This window comes from Anoplolepis gracilipes, chromosome 4 (genome assembly GCF_047496725.1).
Source record: "Anoplolepis gracilipes chromosome 4, ASM4749672v1, whole genome shotgun sequence".
Taxonomy (NCBI): Eukaryota; Metazoa; Arthropoda; class Insecta; order Hymenoptera; family Formicidae; genus Anoplolepis; species Anoplolepis gracilipes.
This window is the reverse complement of record NC_132973.1, coordinates 11403457-11421932: the sequence shown is the minus strand read 5'-3', so window position 1 is coordinate 11421932 and position 18476 is coordinate 11403457. Positions and strand designations below refer to the sequence as shown.

The 18476-nt window shown below is 33.3% G+C and overlaps 3 protein-coding genes across 13 annotated transcripts in view; 1 reads left to right on the top strand and 2 right to left on the bottom strand.

The window, feature by feature from the left end:
* Sick (sickie) overlaps window positions 1-9346 on the top strand; it is a 183905-nt gene extending 174559 nt beyond the window's left edge. For all 7 annotated transcript variants that reach the window (XM_072891062.1, XM_072891063.1, XM_072891059.1 and 4 more), the window contains 7 exons: window positions 2799-2882; window positions 3063-3719; window positions 3928-4466; window positions 4804-5334; window positions 5628-5830; window positions 6155-6522; window positions 6922-9346. In XM_072891062.1, the coding sequence (XP_072747163.1) occupies window positions 2799-2882; window positions 3063-3719; window positions 3928-4466; window positions 4804-5334; window positions 5628-5830; window positions 6155-6522; window positions 6922-7071 (2532 nt within the window). In that variant the 3' untranslated portion in view covers window positions 7072-9346. The remainder of the gene's footprint in view (window positions 1-2798; window positions 2883-3062; window positions 3720-3927; window positions 4467-4803; window positions 5335-5627; window positions 5831-6154; window positions 6523-6921) is intronic.
* Window positions 9053-13813, bottom strand: LOC140665231 (glycosaminoglycan xylosylkinase). Of its 4 annotated transcripts, none has more exons than XM_072891070.1 (6): window positions 13657-13813; window positions 12591-12971; window positions 11917-12217; window positions 11238-11506; window positions 10229-10455; window positions 9053-10015 (listed from the first exon to the last, which is right to left on the bottom strand). In XM_072891070.1, exons 2-6 carry the CDS (start codon window positions 12969-12971, stop codon window positions 9787-9789), a joined length of 1407 nt encoding a protein of 468 aa, XP_072747171.1. In that variant the 5' UTR covers window positions 13657-13813; the 3' UTR covers window positions 9053-9786. The 4 variants fall into 4 exon arrangements, with proteins under 4 accessions (XP_072747171.1, XP_072747169.1, XP_072747172.1 ...); XM_072891068.1 differs by having other exon boundaries at window positions 13447-13798; XM_072891071.1 differs by having other exon boundaries at window positions 13575-13798.
* A 440-nt stretch (window positions 13814-14253) lies between these two features.
* LOC140665232 (pre-mRNA-splicing factor 38B) lies at window positions 14254-18246 on the bottom strand. Of its 2 annotated transcripts, none has more exons than XM_072891072.1 (6): window positions 17923-18246; window positions 17137-17420; window positions 16060-16223; window positions 15483-15887; window positions 14952-15188; window positions 14254-14594 (listed from the first exon to the last, which is right to left on the bottom strand). In XM_072891072.1, the coding sequence occupies exons 1-6, from the start codon at window positions 17951-17953 to the stop codon at window positions 14522-14524; spliced, it is 1194 nt and encodes a 397-aa protein (XP_072747173.1). In that variant the 5' UTR covers window positions 17954-18246; the 3' UTR covers window positions 14254-14521. The 2 variants fall into 2 exon arrangements, with proteins under 2 accessions (XP_072747173.1, XP_072747174.1); XM_072891073.1 differs by having other exon boundaries at window positions 16060-16211; window positions 17923-18245.
* Window positions 18247-18476: the final 230 nt, after the last annotated feature.

The window sequence follows — 18476 nt, the reverse complement described above, 5'->3', positions numbered from 1 at the left end:
TGAATGCGTTCATTGTTGTTCATATACAACAATTTATAATCTTCTTGGAAAAATTTAAAAATCTTAAATTTCAACAATATTATAATCTTATTTCAATACTACAATTGTTATTTCAAGAATAAAATAATTATTTTAACTCTAAGAAAATTACAATTTTCGATTTGAACATGTATTATTTTCTATCCAACATTTTTCCTCTCCATTTAAGAAAATTATTCTTAAATAACAAAAATATATTTTTCTTGAACTATATAAAATGCCTTCATCCAAGCAAATTTTCTTTATTTAACGCAATATAATCTCATTTCAAGATTTACATTTTGAGACTAAAAATATTGTCAAAGTAAGAATATTCTTTTTTTCTGTGTAGTTGGGGTGCGCTATCTTATTAGAAAATACATAATTACTCTTATTTGACGTAGCGTTTCTGAGTTGATAAATCTTATTCGGATTTAAATTTCCATCTACTCTTTCTATCTCGAAGAAAAAAGTGAGGTCGGCGCTCAGCCAAAGGACCTCGCATCCTAACTACGAGATGACGTCGGGAGTCATTCCACGTCGCGCGTTAAAGTAATAAGGTAGGACAATGGTCCCCTCGAGACACTCTCTCGCGGTGGCGAATTACACGTCCCACGTTTGCTGTTACCGTTTTACGAGCGAAATAATTTCCTCCGGAATTACGCGCGCGACTCCAGAATTGCACTCACACACGCTCAGAATCCTCCGGCTCCCACCGTGATCTCTTTGTTCGCTATCCTGATGAAATTCCACGCTCGTTCCTTCGCAAAGAAAAAAAGCCACGCTGATTGTCCTCTTAGAATTTCATGATCATCCGATTGCGCAATATTTTTGAAAAGAAGGAAAAAGATGACATGCTTACATTCGCGGAAACGATCACTCTTGCGATTTCAGTGATTGAGATTTGGAATCGTTCCGTGGTAACGAGATGATGATTAAAGCGAGCGATGACCGCGTTTTTATTCCGAGTAAACATTTTAAAAAAAGAATAGGTTTTCTAAATATTTCTCTTTTTTCTTTTTTAAAAAAAGTCTTTAAGTGGCTTTATCTTTTTAAAGAATTTTAATCGAAAATTTAACCATTAAAATATTTAATGAATGAATATAAAAAAATAAGATTTTTATAATAAAAAAAAAAAAGAATTAAGTTGCAATAATTTGTAAAAAATAATTCGTTGATAAAGACACTATTAAAATTAAATTCAAAACTTTCTGAAGCATCCAATACAATTTCTGATATTAATAATATGAAAGCTTTTAGAAATGTGGATGAAAGGTCTTGATAATAAGAAAAGAGAGAAAATAAAGATTTAGTAATAATTTAAAAACAAATCTTATTATTAAGCTGACAATCAATTATAAAGTAATTATAAATATGATTCAAAAATTTGTAACTATAGCGATCTAGAAAGCAATCATTATAGTCAATATAATATGTACAGTAAATAATTACAACTACATTATATAGATTAACAGTATATGAATTATTCTCTTTAATAATTCTCATAATTTGTTGTTGCACCTATACATATAATACATATATTGTAATTATAAATGATTCGTAATGTGTAATCTTATTATCTCCTAACGTTGAATTACAAATGTTACGAACAATAATGTTATATACAATAACATTTTGAGATAAAATAAAATGTAATTATATTATAAACACTATACAAGTGTGTCATCGTTGAAGTATCAACGATGACACTAGTTACAGTCGTTATAATAACAAGAGTTGAAGAAGGGCAATGTAACAACGAACAGCCGTCGACCATATGGTCGGGACTAGACGAAGAAGACCAACGAAGTGAAGAAAGAGTAAAGAGAAACTGACAGATAATTTGCATCGCTCTAGTTTAGATTATTGAACGTTTTGTCGCCCGAGTCTTCTCTACGTTATAACTGGATATCTTTCTCGCTTCGTAGCGTAGTGTTGAAAATACGCTAGATCTTAAGAGACTAATTACGTGATGAGAAACACGAATCAATACTCCGACACATTACGATAAATATCTTATGAAAGGAATTACGATGACGAATATTAATCTACACTCCGCACGTTCGTAAGAATTACTTTGCTTAAGACCTAGTTATTTGAGATATATGACATGATGAAATATACATAATAATGTATATATACCGAGTGTCCGGTAATTATCGCCCCACCTCTCTAGGGCAGATAGAGCAGGTCGAACTGAACATAAAAGTCCTCTACTATTTTGCGATTTGCGCAATAATTATTAAATTATTAATTAAAAACGCTCAGCGTATGAGCGCGCGCCGTATATAGCACTCAGCATATGTTGAGCGTCTTTAATTAATATTTTAATAATTATTGCGAAAATCGCAAAATGGTAGAGGACTTTTATGTGCAGTTTGACCTGCTATATATATATATATACATTGTCTAGATTTTTATATATTTTTACATCGTCATTGAGAGGCCCGATTATTTCAATACAAATTGTAGAAATTGAGAGATTGTGTTGATTTAATAGAAATTGTAGAAAAATAAAATTATCCTTTTTCTTATAAGTAACCGTTTAATAAAATTACATTTTATTTAAAAAACTATAATTTTTTAAATTTATGTAATTATATAATATTTTCGTCAATATAGTAGAAATATGCACAGGTCATAAAATAAATACATAAAAATAAATACATTTATATATTTATAATTTAACAAAATAACACTTCCTAATTATTTTTATATAATTATTACCTTGATGTGATTATACATATATTAAAAATTGCAAACTGCTGTTCTTGTTTCAGGCACACGTAGTTTCGGCCTTTGAGCAATCACTGTCCAACATGACACAAAGATTGCAGCAACTCACAGCAACAGCTGAAAAGAAGGTAAAAATAATTAAAAATATTGATTATTTAATTTATTTCTATTGACTAGTGAGGAACATTTTTATTCTCTGAAGAAATTTTCACCGAGTGACAATCAGCGAATTTAATTTTTTAAAAATTACAAATTTAATCTACATATTTCTGTTGCCGAACAAAAAAATAATGTCGACAATTTTCTAGGATTCCGAGCTTCAGGAACTCCGAGAAACGATCGAAAGGCTACGCAAACAGAGTGCTGAGGCCGGATTAAATAACGGTCCAGCCGCGAACAATGGTCGCCGTCATACTTTAGGCGACTCCGAATCTGGTACCACCGGCTGTACCGGCACCAGCAACAGTAGCAATCATCATCAAGGTGCATCGATGGCGAGACAGCTGTCCGCGGATAGCGTGACGTCCTTGAACTCGCTGAGTAGCGCTTGTTCAGCCAGCAGCAATCATCACAAGAAGAAGGGCTGGCTGCGCAGCTCCTTTTCCAAAGCGTTCTCGAGATCACGCAAGAATCGACACGGTTCAGTATCCGATGCCGAAGATTGCAAAGAGAGTCCCGCTGGTGATTTGAGCGCTCCCAATAGCCCTAGATTACCAACCTCGTCTAAACACGATTCTTCGAGGAACCAAGCTGCGAGGAGTAACGGCCAGAAGTCACCCGATCATGAAAATCCTCTATCGGGAAGTAAAAGCAGCTCGGCTTTGTATAAAAAGGAGGACGAGGACGTGGACGAATTGAAAAAGCAACTGAGGGAAAAAGATCTAGTGCTCACGGACATTAGATTGGAAGCGTTATCCTCGGCTCATCAATTGGAATCTTTAAAGGACACAGTTATCAAGATGAGAGTAAGTACTTGCGATAAAAAAGACTATGCAAATTTCAATAGTCTCTAATTCAAAAAATGTAAAATTCTTTCAGTATCTTTCTAATATTTAAGTAAATATTTTAAAATGTTAGAAATGTTTATTATATAAGGTCGATATGTGAGTAAAATTGTTCTATGCTTTATCTTTATTAAAAACCTTCTTTATATTAATTTATCATTGTTCTTAGTACGAGATGCTGAATCTGAAGCAGAACAATGAACGCCTCCAGCGATTGGTGACTTCGAAGTCGCTCACCTCCTCGCAGTCTTCTCTACCTAGTGATCCAGATCGACGCTTCAGTATGACCGAAGTGGCGTCGAGCGTCGCGGCATTGTCAAACGGCGATGCTAGTTCCACGGCTGATCAACTAGAAGATCTCAACGTCCCGGTCGAACACGACGTGGTGCCATCAAACACGACAACTTCGGAACCAATTCTCGAACAAGATACCGATGGCAAGAGGATTAACGTCGCCGTCTACCTCGGCAGCGAACGAAATTTCAATTATAATTTAATTACTGGAAACGGTTCCGCCGATGGAACCATAGGCGAACCACCCCATTGCATAATCGCCAGCGTGTGCATCAGCAACAAAACCAGCTGGGACGCGTTGGATTCTATGGTGAGGCGTTGCTTCAAAGAGTACGTTTCTCGAGTGGATCCTGTGACAAATTTGGGTCTCGGCGTCGAATGCGTCGCTGCGTATCATCTCGGCGAAGCCTCCAAGTATGTGCTTATTTCGAGAATAATATAAATTGAAATATTGAATAACTTTCAAAATAATATAAATTGAAAACTTGACAATTATTCAATCTCACAAAATGTTTCAAAGACGATAATTTTTAAACTAAAATAAAATTACCATTTTAAACTAAAATAACAAAATTATCATTCAACTGTGACAAGACTTTGCGTTTTAAAAAAGAGATTATCTCCTCAAAAATATCTAAATAAATATCTTGTAAAATATATAATGGATACATTTTTTTAAGTTTTTAAGATGTATCTCTTTTTTCTATTTTTATTGATAATTAAAATAATATTCTTTTTCTTCGTCCTACAGATGCACCAGTGATTCTCAGCATCCTGAGCTGTTGCCCTGTGGCTACTTGGTTGGCGATGTAAAGACCATCTATCTAGTACTGTCAGGCTATTCCTGGCTAGCGGTAGACACCTTGATACCGCGCTCTATCGTCCAGCGTTTGATCTCTCTTCTAACAGAACATCGTAGAGTGATTCTGTGCGGCCCAAGTGGTACGGGAAAAAGTTATTTAGCCGGAAAATTGGCACACGCCCTAGTGGATGCCGACAATGACACGAAGGACGCCGCCGCCGTTGCGATGTTCAACGTTAAGCACAAGTCCAGTAAAGAATTGCGCCAGTATCTCGCGCACATTGCCGAGAGATGTGACTCGAGTGACGCTGATGAATTGCCTAGAGTGATCATTTTGGAAGATCTTCAGCATGCGGCGTCTTTGGGTGAACTTTTCAGTGGTCTCCTAGGAACTAGGCACTCATCGTGTCCTGCCATAATTGGTACCATGAGTCAGGCTACTTGCAGTACCACCAACTTGCAATTGCATCATAATTTCAGGTATTTTTCACCTGTTGAAAAAAAAAGAGATCATCCTTTAATTCTAATCTATAAAAAACAAAAAGATTTTGATAATTTTTCATATAACTAGAAATAGAATAGGATTAATATATAGAAAGAAATATTCTAAAAATTGTAAAAATTCTTAGTAAGAAATTAAATGTTAAAAGTTAAGTAAATTTAATTGATAATTAAATGTATTATCTTTTGTATATATTTTATTACAAAGAAAAGATGAAACGTTGATTTTTGTTTAATGAAACTGATTTGTTTTTAATTATGTAATTAAACAGGTGGGTATTATGCGCAAACCATATGGAGCCAGTCAAAGGATTTCTGGGACGTTATCTGAGAAGAAAATTATTGGAGCACGAATTGTGCGAGTGCGCCGGAACGAGGAACGCGGAAATGGCAGCGGTAGTAGAATGGCTGCCCCGCGTGTGGCTGCATCTTAACAGGTTCCTAGAAACTCACAGCAGCTCCGACGTCACCATAGGTAAAAATAAATTTCTATACATCTCAAAAGATATAACTTGAACAAAGTTGTGACGAATCTTACAAGAAGCCTTCCAATTTGAATAAAAATCTTCAACAAATTTTAATTCTCAACTGTCTTGGTATGGGAAATTAATAATAAGAAATTAATAATTTTTATTCAAGAAATTGACATGACATTCTTACACTTACAATAAAATTATATTGCATTTTACAATAAAATTCTTTTGCTTTTTGAGCTGAAATGTTGCTATTTTTAATCATCAATTTTCTACACTTATTTCGATTACTTTAAATATATAATAATCATAAATGTGTATCTTAGGACCACGGCTTTTCTTGTCGTGCCCGATGGAAGTGGCTGGCTCTCAAGTATGGTTTACCGATTTGTGGAATTATTCGGTCATACCTTACCTGGTGGAGGCGGTCAGGGAAAGCTTGACGTTGTATGGAAGACGCGTGAGCGGAAACGGAAATGGCGAACCCACGTGGGAGGATCCAGCGCAATTCATTACGTCCAGCTACCCGTGGCTGTCGAGACATGCCGTACACGGCGGCAGCGATGCTCTTCTACGTTTGAGACCCGAGGATGTGGGATATGACGTCGTTTCCAGTGGACATACTTCCGGCGTTGGCGCCTCCAGTGTACAGAGTCTTGGAAGTACTCACAGTGACACCGAAGGAGATCCTCTCGTTAGTATACGAAATATTGAGATCAGAAAACTTTAAAACACTCAGTTATATACATATATCTCAAATATAAAATTAATTTTCAAAGATATAGTAAAATATCTATCATCAAAAAGAATTCAGAGATCTATTTATATATAAATCAATCTCAAAATTAAAAAAAAAAATCAATTATATATATATTAAAAAATAAATTAATTATATTACTGTATCATGGCATGTGTAAGAGAAAAATTATCCCTCTAAATAAATAAAATAATTGAAAGAAGAAAAAAGGTGAAAAAAATTTACATTAGTTCTATACTATATTTGTAGAGAAAATTTTAATTATTTATATTGTTTGATGCAAGAATCAATCTTATTAAATGATCGATTTCAATGTTGTTACTTTAACTTTTGCAGCTTAACATGCTGATGAGGCTGCAAGAAGCGGCGAATTATTCGAGTCCGCATAGCAACGACAGCGATTCAGTAACATCTCTGGACTCGTCGCATACTCGTCACTCGGAGGATTTGAGCAGCTCGACACGCGGAGTGGAATCAGCACTCTAAGTTAACAAGATATTTTGAAAAAACTCATCGCCGAAAGGTCGAGACATATGTGTATTGACTGCTCAATAGCTAAAAAAGATGTAAAAATCGATAACTCTTGCAATCATTCTGATCGCCGAAAAGAGCAAGAGAATTTATTTATAAATAAAAGGTAATTACACAAAACGGGGATACATCCTCATCATCAGGGAAAATTATCAGCGGAATATCTCTAAGACTAAAAATCGAGAAAGAAAGTTACAAATATAAATCATACTTCCGAGTCGAGATAGGAATTCAGTTAAGTATTTGCGATAATTCTAATCACAATAAATATCATCTTTTATGTTCGTTAAAACCCCTCTAAAACGCAATAAAATTAAAACAAGTCACGCAATGAAGCGCCAGCTATTTTAATCCTGGTATCGCACGATACCAAGAGTTTCAATTACGACCTAAGAGGGATTTAATATGCCTATTAAAGCTGGCCTAGATTTATAGATTTCTACGTGCATTCTGCACCAAAGGTGTGATATGTAATATTAAATGAATAAAGGACGGCAACAATAAATACCTAAGCGCGATGATTCTTCGCTTCTCAAAAAATAAACGAACCGAGAGATTTTATTTACAAGATCTATTCTATAAAATTAAGTTCTACATATTTTTGAGAAGACTTAAAATAAAATAAAATTAAAACTTAATTTTATTAAATTAAATTAAAATTTAGAAAATTAGATTAAAAATCTTTTTTTACTAAATAAAAAGAAAAAAGAATGCATAAAAGAGATTAATTTCTAATGTCTCTAGCAGAGATATTAAGATAAATTGTACAAGTAAATTTCTTTTTATTTTTATTTTCTGAAATGACACTAATAAATATTAAAAATATTAAAAATATCAAAAATTTGATTTCGTACAAAGACTTCCTCAATTTTTTCGGTTCGGCTAATTTTTTGCGGAGTGTAAACACGCGAATGCGATGCAATAATTTCTACGCTTTTGCCGTTTGCGAAATTCTATTTTGATGGGATGCATTTTTTTCACTTACGACGAGCGTATAATTAAAATGAAAGTCGACTCGTCTCGATCTCGTCGTTTGATATAATACAGTATTAATGATAGAACGTAAAAAAAAAAAAAAAAAAAAAAGAGAGAGAATGGCTTCGAACCGAGAAATTCTCAATGAATAAGAGACTTCTCTTTCGTCCGATACATATTTTTTATGTAAAATTATCTAAATGCGGACGGATCTCAAAGATGAATAAATGGACGACAATTCTCTACAGATAAATGTATAAACGAGCGAGTTCGAAGCAAACGATCGTGGTCTGTGCAAAGATAGTCTATTTATACATACTTTGCTACGAAAGCTCTATTTAATTAAAGAATGTTGATATATATATATATATACATACTCATATATACCTGAATGACGATACGGCACTCTAAATATATTATATAAATATATACATATTTAAAAATGGAATTTTTAACTAGCCTGTAAGGTACGTGAATAATTCTGGTCATATAATATTGTAAATATGAGATATAAAGCGGGATAGGTTACGCTAGAATGCTGCAAATTCGATTCAAAGTCCCATACAAATGGGCCTCGGTATCTCCCTGCAACAGTTTTATTTGCCTGCTTTTATATATATATATATATATATATATATATATTTTTTTTACTTCCAAGTCTATCTTCGTTTATTATATTTTGCAACAAGGAGAAATATATATCTATCTTTTCATATTTTGTATATATATATATATATGTATTTTTTTAAGGAAGTAAAATCCTAATCTTATGTAATTAAAATCAAAAATTCGTATAAAAGATTTCGTTAGAAAATATTAAATTTTTTTTTAATTTACTTATTTCTCTCTTTCAAATTTAAAAAAATTTTTTATAGTTCAGAAATTAGGAGTTTATTGTTCCAGATAACACACAACTTCCTCGAAATTAATAAATAAGTTTACATATTTAAAAAAATGCGTAGAAAATAAAAAATGCATTTTTTAATAATACTAATTAAAAGATTACCGTTACGGGAGATAATACGAGATTCACGAAGACTATATATAATGTATATGATTGATGGCATGGTGTTCTTTAGCTACAATGAGAAGAGAAGGGGACACATCAACGTATAATAATATACATACGATAATACAATCGCATTTACAGGTTTTTTACGTTTGTACCGTATTTATAACGCTGTACACAGCACTCCAAACTCTATCCAAATAATGATAATTAACTGTGTCATTAAATAAATCGCATTCAAATTGTCTCGTTCATCTTTCTCATTTCAGTCTTTCTACCCTTATCTCTTAAAAAAGAGACGCATGAAAAAAAATCATTATGATTTGAGAAATTATTTCCACTGAAGAAATTTTATTAAAATATAACAAAGCAATTTTATTTTCTATTTCATTAAATAAAACAAATTTAGAAAAATTATAGAAATTTATTCTACTAAAGACTTGAGTTCTAAATTAGCAAAATAAAATATTTTAAAAAATCTTAAAAAATTTCTTTACAAAAGATGCATTTATATTTATTTATATTTTTATATTCTTTAAACTCTTTAATTTTATTCAATTAATTAGTTTAATTTCTCAATTCTCTCTTTCCTTTTGCCATTCTTGATTTTTCACAAAGAACATTTCTATTCATGGTAACATTTTTTGCATTGTTCTAAATAAAAATAAAAAAAAGTCATCCTCGGGCTACCGATGATCCAGGATCACATTGGAAACATATTTCTTTTTTTTCAGACAACTCTCCACTACGGCATAGATAATAAGTAATCTTCTATCCATAGCACTTAAATGTGCCTCTGTGATCAATGGAAGGACATCCGATATTTCAGCTTCATGTGCAACAAGTCTACCCAATGCAATACTTAAGGATCCACCACTGAATAATCGCAACCTGTCCCATGTAGTTTTATGAATTCTGAAATAAGATTAATCTTTTTTCAAATTTTTCATTTTTTTTTTAAATTTCTATCCCATTTTTCAATTTCCAAAACTAACAAAAAGGAGACAAAACAAGAATAAATTTCGAATGCAACGATAGAGATTTAGAACAAACTGTTTCAGAAATAATGTCAAATATAAAGCACATTAAACACATTTTATTTCATTTGCAATTACAATTTGTACTTACATGCAACATTGATAAAGAGGCGCCAGGATATCGAGATGATCTATATCAGGATTGCCTAGGCTCTTCCCGTTATCGATTAATAGTACAGCGGGATTATGAAAATTATTTTGCGCGAGTTCATAATGGTGACGATCGCCGTTGTCCATGAGAAAGTCAAAGATTGCCATATCGATCAAGTCTAAAAGTCTGCTAGACGATTGCGGCGAATAAGTCTTTGAATCCATTACCTTAAAAAAATTATTAATTTCAAATTCTCTGAAGAACATGAAATATAACTACAAATGCATTTCTGACAATGTGTCTTTTTATTTTACAACTGCACAATTTCTTTTGTGAAAATGCAAAATATATGAATTGAAAGTAATTAAACTAAAACACACAATGTTCTACATCAAATAACATTTAATAAATGTGTGTATTAATATTTAGTACTGCTTAATTTGACATATATATATATAGAATATGATAGGTTTTTTCTGTCAAACTGTGCCAATATGTTTTACAAATAGAAATGAGAAAAAAATATTATATAGACATACAAATGCTTTACTAAAAAGTTATAACAACAAAATGAAATAATAATGGACTTGTTCTTATTATTAATATAATATTGTGTGAAATAGGTTGACTACCTATTTATTAGTCTATTTACAAAATGAAAATCATATCTGCGTATTATTCATACGAGAAAAATCGTGGCATTTTGACACCAAGTTGTACAACTCGCTGATAGATATTAATATTAATAATAATAGAAGATACAATGATCACTTTCGATGTTGTCACGTAAATGACCTTTATCTATATAACATTTTTTGATGAAGCCAAATAGATCATTTTAAGCCTTACAACTTTTATTTGAAATATTTTTTTATAAAATTTATATTTTTCGAGATATTTTGCTATTCTGATATTTTCTCACACCTTGTATAATTGTATATATGTATAAATTGTTTAAATACTATATTTAAATACTTTTAGCAAAAAATTTCTAGATTTAAAAGTATACCTTATCACAGTAAGCCTCGTCGATTTCCCATGCAGCGAATTTATTTTTTTTGTACGTTCGTTGCCAAGGATGACGATGTTTGACCAGTCTTAAATATCGCGGAAGCCAAAAAATGAGAGCACCTTCGAGTGTATCCCCTGATCCGCAAACGGGATCAGCCAGAGAACAATAATGGCAAACGCCATATAGGCACGTGTCATTACCCTCTTGATACATGGTTGCGTATAATGCCGGCGTCGCACGGTTGCGAACTTCCTCTATCAAATTAACTACGAATAGAAAGAGAGAATACTTTATTAATTTATAGCAGAAAGTTCAAAAACACTATGCTTTCCTGATTGGAGGAAAATAATTACAGTCGGAAAACGATTAAAGTTTGGATTGCAAATTTTTAGGCTCTCTATTAAAATAAAAGAAAGAAAATAATTTAATTGAGATTTCTATGGCTGTTTCCCAAAATTCACTACCAGCACTGTCAGCATATCGTCATCCTTATTGTTCATTAAATACTAGACAAAGATGATAATATGCTGGCAGTAATTGCACTGAATTTTGGAACACAGCCTACATCACGACGTGATGATTAGTGATAAAGTGTAATTCTAATTTAATTGAAAATGCTACAATTCTATTTTGGATGGACGCTTCCATCATCTTATTTCATTACGTTTCAACATACGTTTTCGTATAACTGTGAGAGGTACTCTTCGCAATGCCAGCAAGGATGATAAATAAAAAGCCACCACTTCAGCATTGTGTCTATCCTTGCCATGATACACTGGTCCGTGTATAATAGCATCTCTGGAATACCATTGTGGTTTGAATAATGCTTTTACGTCGTTTTCCAGATTAAGCATGAGTTTCAGCTGAGTGCCCAATGGAGCGTTATCAGCACGAACTACTTTGGACCTTCGCAAGACTTCCAGGATAGTCCCTAGTTCCGGAGCTGCTGGTGGAATTAGCTGATGCGCATCCGGCCACTATGCATACAATAAATAATATTTATGTTTCGCTATTATTATTAAATTTACTTCAATTTAATAAATTAACATGATTATAAAAAAGCATGATTGAAAACTAATGATTTAGCTTTATCAAATTAATCAAGATAATAAAATCTTCAAACATTGTACAAAGATAGAGAAGAATAAAAAAAAAAGAGATTAGTTAGAAGTCAGTTCGTTTCAAATCTCTCATACAATTAAAATAAATTTATATTATTAGATATTATATTATATATAATTATAATTTATTGTCTTTAATTTCCAACAAAATTAAATTTAAAATTTGGAAATCTGTTATAAACTCTTCAAACGTTACAGAAGTTTATTTTAGAATATTTTTCTTACTAACATTGTTATTAGGGATATTCCAGATATCCTCGCGAACGTTTGACATTATTCTTAGCTCGGCCAGCAGCCGTTCCAGAACGAGCGCGTAGCTGGTGTTCTGTTTAAAATACTTGGAAGGTAGCGTGCGAATCTCTTCCTTGATCTTCTCACTAATGTCTTTTGTGACTAATCTCAACTGTGATCGATCTTGCAGATCTTTCTCACTGGACTGCGAAGATGTAAAAGAATCTTGTCTAGACTTTGGCTCTGGAATATTTCTAGAATATATCCCTCGCGAGGAAGAGGAACTCTCTACAATCATCCGGATGAAGTAGACATTTACACCGAGGACTAATATCAGGAGGACGCTCAGAGCAAAAAAGGCGCAACGTCGGCCAATCATCTGTAATTATTTTTATAAAAATGTTAATAATTATTCCATATAATAATTGTGTAATAATAAAATTAGATTATTATTTTTACTAATTACTAAAAACAAATTAATAATTTTAAATTGAGTTTTTCGAACACTGAGATATCTACTTAAATCTTAATTAATATCTAAATATCCCATCTATTTTTAGAATTCCCAAGATTACATACCTCGATAAAAAAATTGTAATATTCTTGATTTTTCTTAAAACATTAAATGAGTTGATTATATCTCAAATTTAATATTTTTCTTCTTTTTTTTACAAATTTATTACATTCTTGAATATAACAAGTAGTTTTTTAAAATCACCAAAAAATTGATAAATAATTAATTTTTACAAAAAAATTGAAAATAAAATTTCCCGCGTCTCGTGACTCATTTCCTGTTTGCGGATCATGATTCATGACAACATTGGTGATGTTGCTCGCGCCAATATACTAATTACCATTAATTATAATTAAGTGAACGTCTTCTCGTTCCATCAAAATCATAATTGTGGATATAACAAAGTTGAACGAAACGTAAACACTACACAAGGGCGACGAAAATTTGGAATTTTATTCGCGCACGCACGTGAGAATCGATGCGTTCAGCGAGTCCACTCGTGATATAACAAATGTCAGTGATAGCTTTAGCTTTTCGATCGTTTCTTCACCTTGTCACGCTGTCACCTGGTGACAAGTGCCTTTCCCATAGTTCGTTGAACTATGAACTGTCACAGACTGCAGACTTCATCCGTGTCCGGTCGTCGTCGCCATTTTTCCTCGCCATTTTATTAAGCCATGCTGCCCGCTGTAGTGCGTGACCCATCTCGATCAAATATTTACCTATTCTATTCACTATTCTATTCACCTTTTACGGAGTCATTCATACCGAAATACCGGTTCAAATTATATACTGCTACAAATGGCACTTGCGTATTAAAAAGTACCTCGACAGCTTCGAAATTTTACTCATTTTTTATAGAGAAAATAAATGATGGGAAGAAAAATATAATTTCAAAAAAGTTTCTCTTTTTCACATAAAATTTGCTCAAGAGCAATTAGTTTTAAGATTATTGTAATAATAATTATTTACACAATATAATTAAAAATCGCTCGAAAGTGATCTTTTCAATTATTTACATATAGTTTAGTTTATGCATATAGGACAATCCAAGTTCTTTGTAATGTAAAAAAAAATAAATTTGTTTAAATAAATCTTTCAAGGCACTGCATAAAGATATAGATAAGTATGATAAAAAGACAGCATGATGGTGTGACGAATTTATTTTATAAAAACATGTAAACTACATATGTGTGAATATAGACGAGTTAAATTTAAGCTATCCTGCTTCAGAATACATCCCTTTGTGAATGCACACATGGTAGTCGTGCGTGCTAGTAATGATGGTGGATGGCTCCGTATAGCTTCCTGTTACTTTTTCTTTATATCCTCATCATGTGTATAAATAATTAAATATGTACACAGTATATGCAGAGAGAAAGAGATAAAGAGAGAGAGAGGATCTCTCTTACCTCTCATTCTCTTTCCCTTCGTTGCCTTTCGCGCTCACGTGCCAATTCTGTAGCATAATCATATGGTGAACCTCTCCTAGAATTAAAATAATCACTCTTTAGAATCTACATTAATCTCGAGACACAAAACATAAATTTAAAAATGAAGAATTCAATCATATTGAATTGACATTAAAAATAAAAAATACTGTATGTGAATCGTTTTTCTTACAAAATTTGCTTTTATGGTATTTCACTGCTCAATAGTTTGGCAATATGAATAGCGAAGAATCAGAAACTTTAAATGCAAGAAATTTGAAGCGATATTGATTTAATTGCTAATGAATATTTTTGACAAATTTGGAGCCTACATCTTTTTTATAAAGCACAGAACTCTAAATCAATTGTAAATCTACTTTTACTTGTCTACATTCTTTTTGTCCTCTTTACTTACCTGTCCCGATGTCGATCTTTATCGCGATGACAGTCCTTACTCCGATCTCTGTATGACTTGTCTTTACTATGGCTTCTATAGTCCTTCTGTCTTCTACTTCTATCACGACTGTCGGATCTTCTGCCATGCCTATCCCTCTCGCGATCCCTTTCACGAGCTCTTTCTCTATCGCGTTCTCGCAATCTTTCTCGCTCCCGATCACGGTCCCTATTCTTGTCCTTGCGATCCTCATCGGATCTACAAAGAAAAACGTTCAAACGGAAGTATGACATTGATTGTTCCGACTGAAACTACAATCTATATTGGCGCGGTAATTATTAGTTTCTCACTTCCTCGTTAAATTTCAATGGCAAACATGTATACATATAAGGACAATAATTTCCTAAGAGTTTTTCCTCGCGTCTAGAGTCTCGTCTCGACCTCATTTCCTGACTAGTATCAATATTATAATCATACACATACGCGCAACACTTTAAGCAAAGAAATATTAATAAATAACGTGATCGTTGTATTCATACCACGTGGACGCACCTGGCACGCCAGTGGCTCATACGTTCCGCCTCTCCCCACTGAGCCTCACTGTCGGGGATGTGTCGAGCTTGTTGGTTGCGTGACATCAGATTGCCGTTGTCCTTATTACGGCTGTCCTTACTGCCGTACTTGCCGTGACTATTGAGCGTAATCGGTGGCTTAGCATTGCGCGCGTTCACCTGCTGCTGCGGAAACCGCTCGGCTAGTCGCAGCTCCAAGTCTTTCTGAATTGGTACCGGAATTCGTGGAAACAACGTAGAAAACCATTCGAGTTTCGTAAGAAACTGCTTAAGAATGTCGCCCATCTTCATCGTCTGTCCACCGCCCGCCTTTACATCTAGTTCCTCTTCATCCTCCAGATAGTCACTATACCAGCTGAACAAGTCTGCTGGTGGTTGCGTATATCTATAATTGTAATTGTTTATACAATCGTAATCAACTTGTAGCTCGAAATGTGAACGATTAAATATTCGTAAAGAATCAATCACCCTAAATTATATTTTTCACTAAAAATTATATGCAAAAGTAATTTTAATAAACATTATAAATCCTTGCAATACATATTTAATCAAATTACCTAATGTACATAAATCCCAAGGCGCGGATATAGGGCGAGTCCGGATGATTGATGAGCCCGTTTAATTGCTTCCTGGTTAGCCTCAGCGTAAAGAGTTTGTACAGTAGACAGTAAGCCGTGGAGACAATCCCGCCAGCTCCCACGCCTCGTACCTGCATGAACCGCTAAATTTACACCCCCCTCAGTCAGTTAAGTTACATTCGTGTTACCGTACAACATATGAACCAAATACATGCTACTCTGCAATAAGTGGTGCGGTAAACACTGTACACAATGTGCAATGATGGTAATAATACCAAAAGAATTTAAAAATCGTCTGAATGAATGCTAGCATTGGTAATATTACCATCGCACGAATGTCTGATTTTGTCAGCAAAATATTATTTGCATTATCAACTTCAATTTTTTATATATTATAAGTCCTTGGCTTATATATAATTTCAACGATATTAATTAGTTTTTTCTTACTATATTGCGGTTCCATCTGTCACAAACGTTAGAATTCTGTCTCTGCTTCACTTAATGTTATTGCATTTATTGCAGCATAATCATAATCATTTAATGTAAATATGTAAACTTGTTTGGCACATTTATTATAATTTTGTAGAAATATTAAAATTTGAATTTTCTATTTTACAAATTGCCAGAGGCATAATTTGTTTCTGAACATGTACGTTAATGTAAGAATATTTAAAATATTAAATAAAAAAAGGAAAGCAAAGACGAAATCTGTTACGTTTGAAAATTATTTTGCGATAACAACAATCAATATCTCTCTCCATGTGTCGAATGCTACGTCCAGATCAACATCGAGTATCGACCTAAACGTTGGATATGATCTTTCAGCATCAGATATTTCACCTCTCATCTGACAATTCGCCTCGAATTCGCCGACTAGTGTGCTACAATCAATTATCCGTGTACAAACAAGTACATCGACGTGTGACGATTTTGTCTCTCTTTTTCTTTCTTTCAAGCCTTAGACTTCCAATAAAGGCATTAATAATTAACAAAAGGAGACAAACGGAATCAAAGAAAAAAAAGAGATTGATATTTCTTCCGAGAAAACATACTCACGCCTCCACACATGCCGGTCTGGCCTGCAGTCTTTCTGCTGCCCTTTTCCCATGGTTCTAGATGAGAAACCTTGTAGTAAATCTCATCGATCACCTCGTGGTAAGTCTTGAGTTCATACAGATTCACCTTGAAATAGTGCGACGATTGTATATTGGTGAGAATCAAAGGATTCAAATTCATAGTCCTTTCATTGCCCCATAGAGGTAGTACGTTTGACTTTTTACCCTCCTTTTGAACTGGCCTGCGATCCTCGTCGCAGCCACTGGAATTGTTCCAAGGCGAACCTGAGGAAAGAAAATATCGACATTTTATGATAAACTCCAATTATTGATATTTTTATTTAAAAAATATTAAAATGCTGAATGTATTGACATGTAAACAAATGTAAATAAAAATAAAAATATATCGAAAAAGCAGATTTAAATAATGCATGCGTTTTTTCTTGCATTTATTATTTAATTACATTTCTTAATATAAATTAATTATTAAAAAATTATATCAAATTTAATTATTATAATATTTAACTATTATAATATTATAAAATTAATTTCCCCGCGTTCTTTTTCAAACAAGTCACAAAAATAAATTAAACAATGCCGATAAATTAATTAAGTCTTAGGATTAACTTTGGAATAATCTGGTAAAAAGATTGGAAAGTACGCAAAGTAAGGTTAAGTCATCGAAGGAACAAAGATCATGGAGATCATTTCGCGGCTAATAGTATATTAGATATAAAATTGAAAACGAGTGCTTCCGAGGACGAGAAGCGCGCGTGTTTTTACTCACCATCTGCACCCTCGGTTTCCTGCATTTGCATGCTCGAGCGATCCGTAGGCGAGACTCTTCGAGAGTCTCCGCATTAATCGCGCAAAGTGCCGAAAACGATCAGTGAACTCGTTTTCCCTTTTCAAGCTGTTTCCTTCAACTCTCGAGAAAGATCCTCGAGCTCAAAGTGACGCAGTCTTTTTCAAAGTCGCAAGATTCACGTTAATTTTTGCGACGAACAAAAAAACGGAGAAATTGAAATCGCAAATCGCGATGTGCATACGTATATAAATACATATACTTTGTTACACGCACGATCCACGAATAGCATAGATTAAATATGCGTAGTGCGTAGATACAGGACACACACATCGGACATCTGACCCTTGGCTTTAGGCCGGGTCTACAATAGGTTTAGCGAGCCTTAAGCCGTAAGAAATTGACCAATCACAGTTGAATGAGAAGAATAATCGAATGTGATTAATTTCTTACGGCTTAAGGCTTACTACACTATTGTAGATTTGCCTTTAGCCATAGACAATCGAGCTTGGCTATAAAGAAGTGAGTTCGAAAAT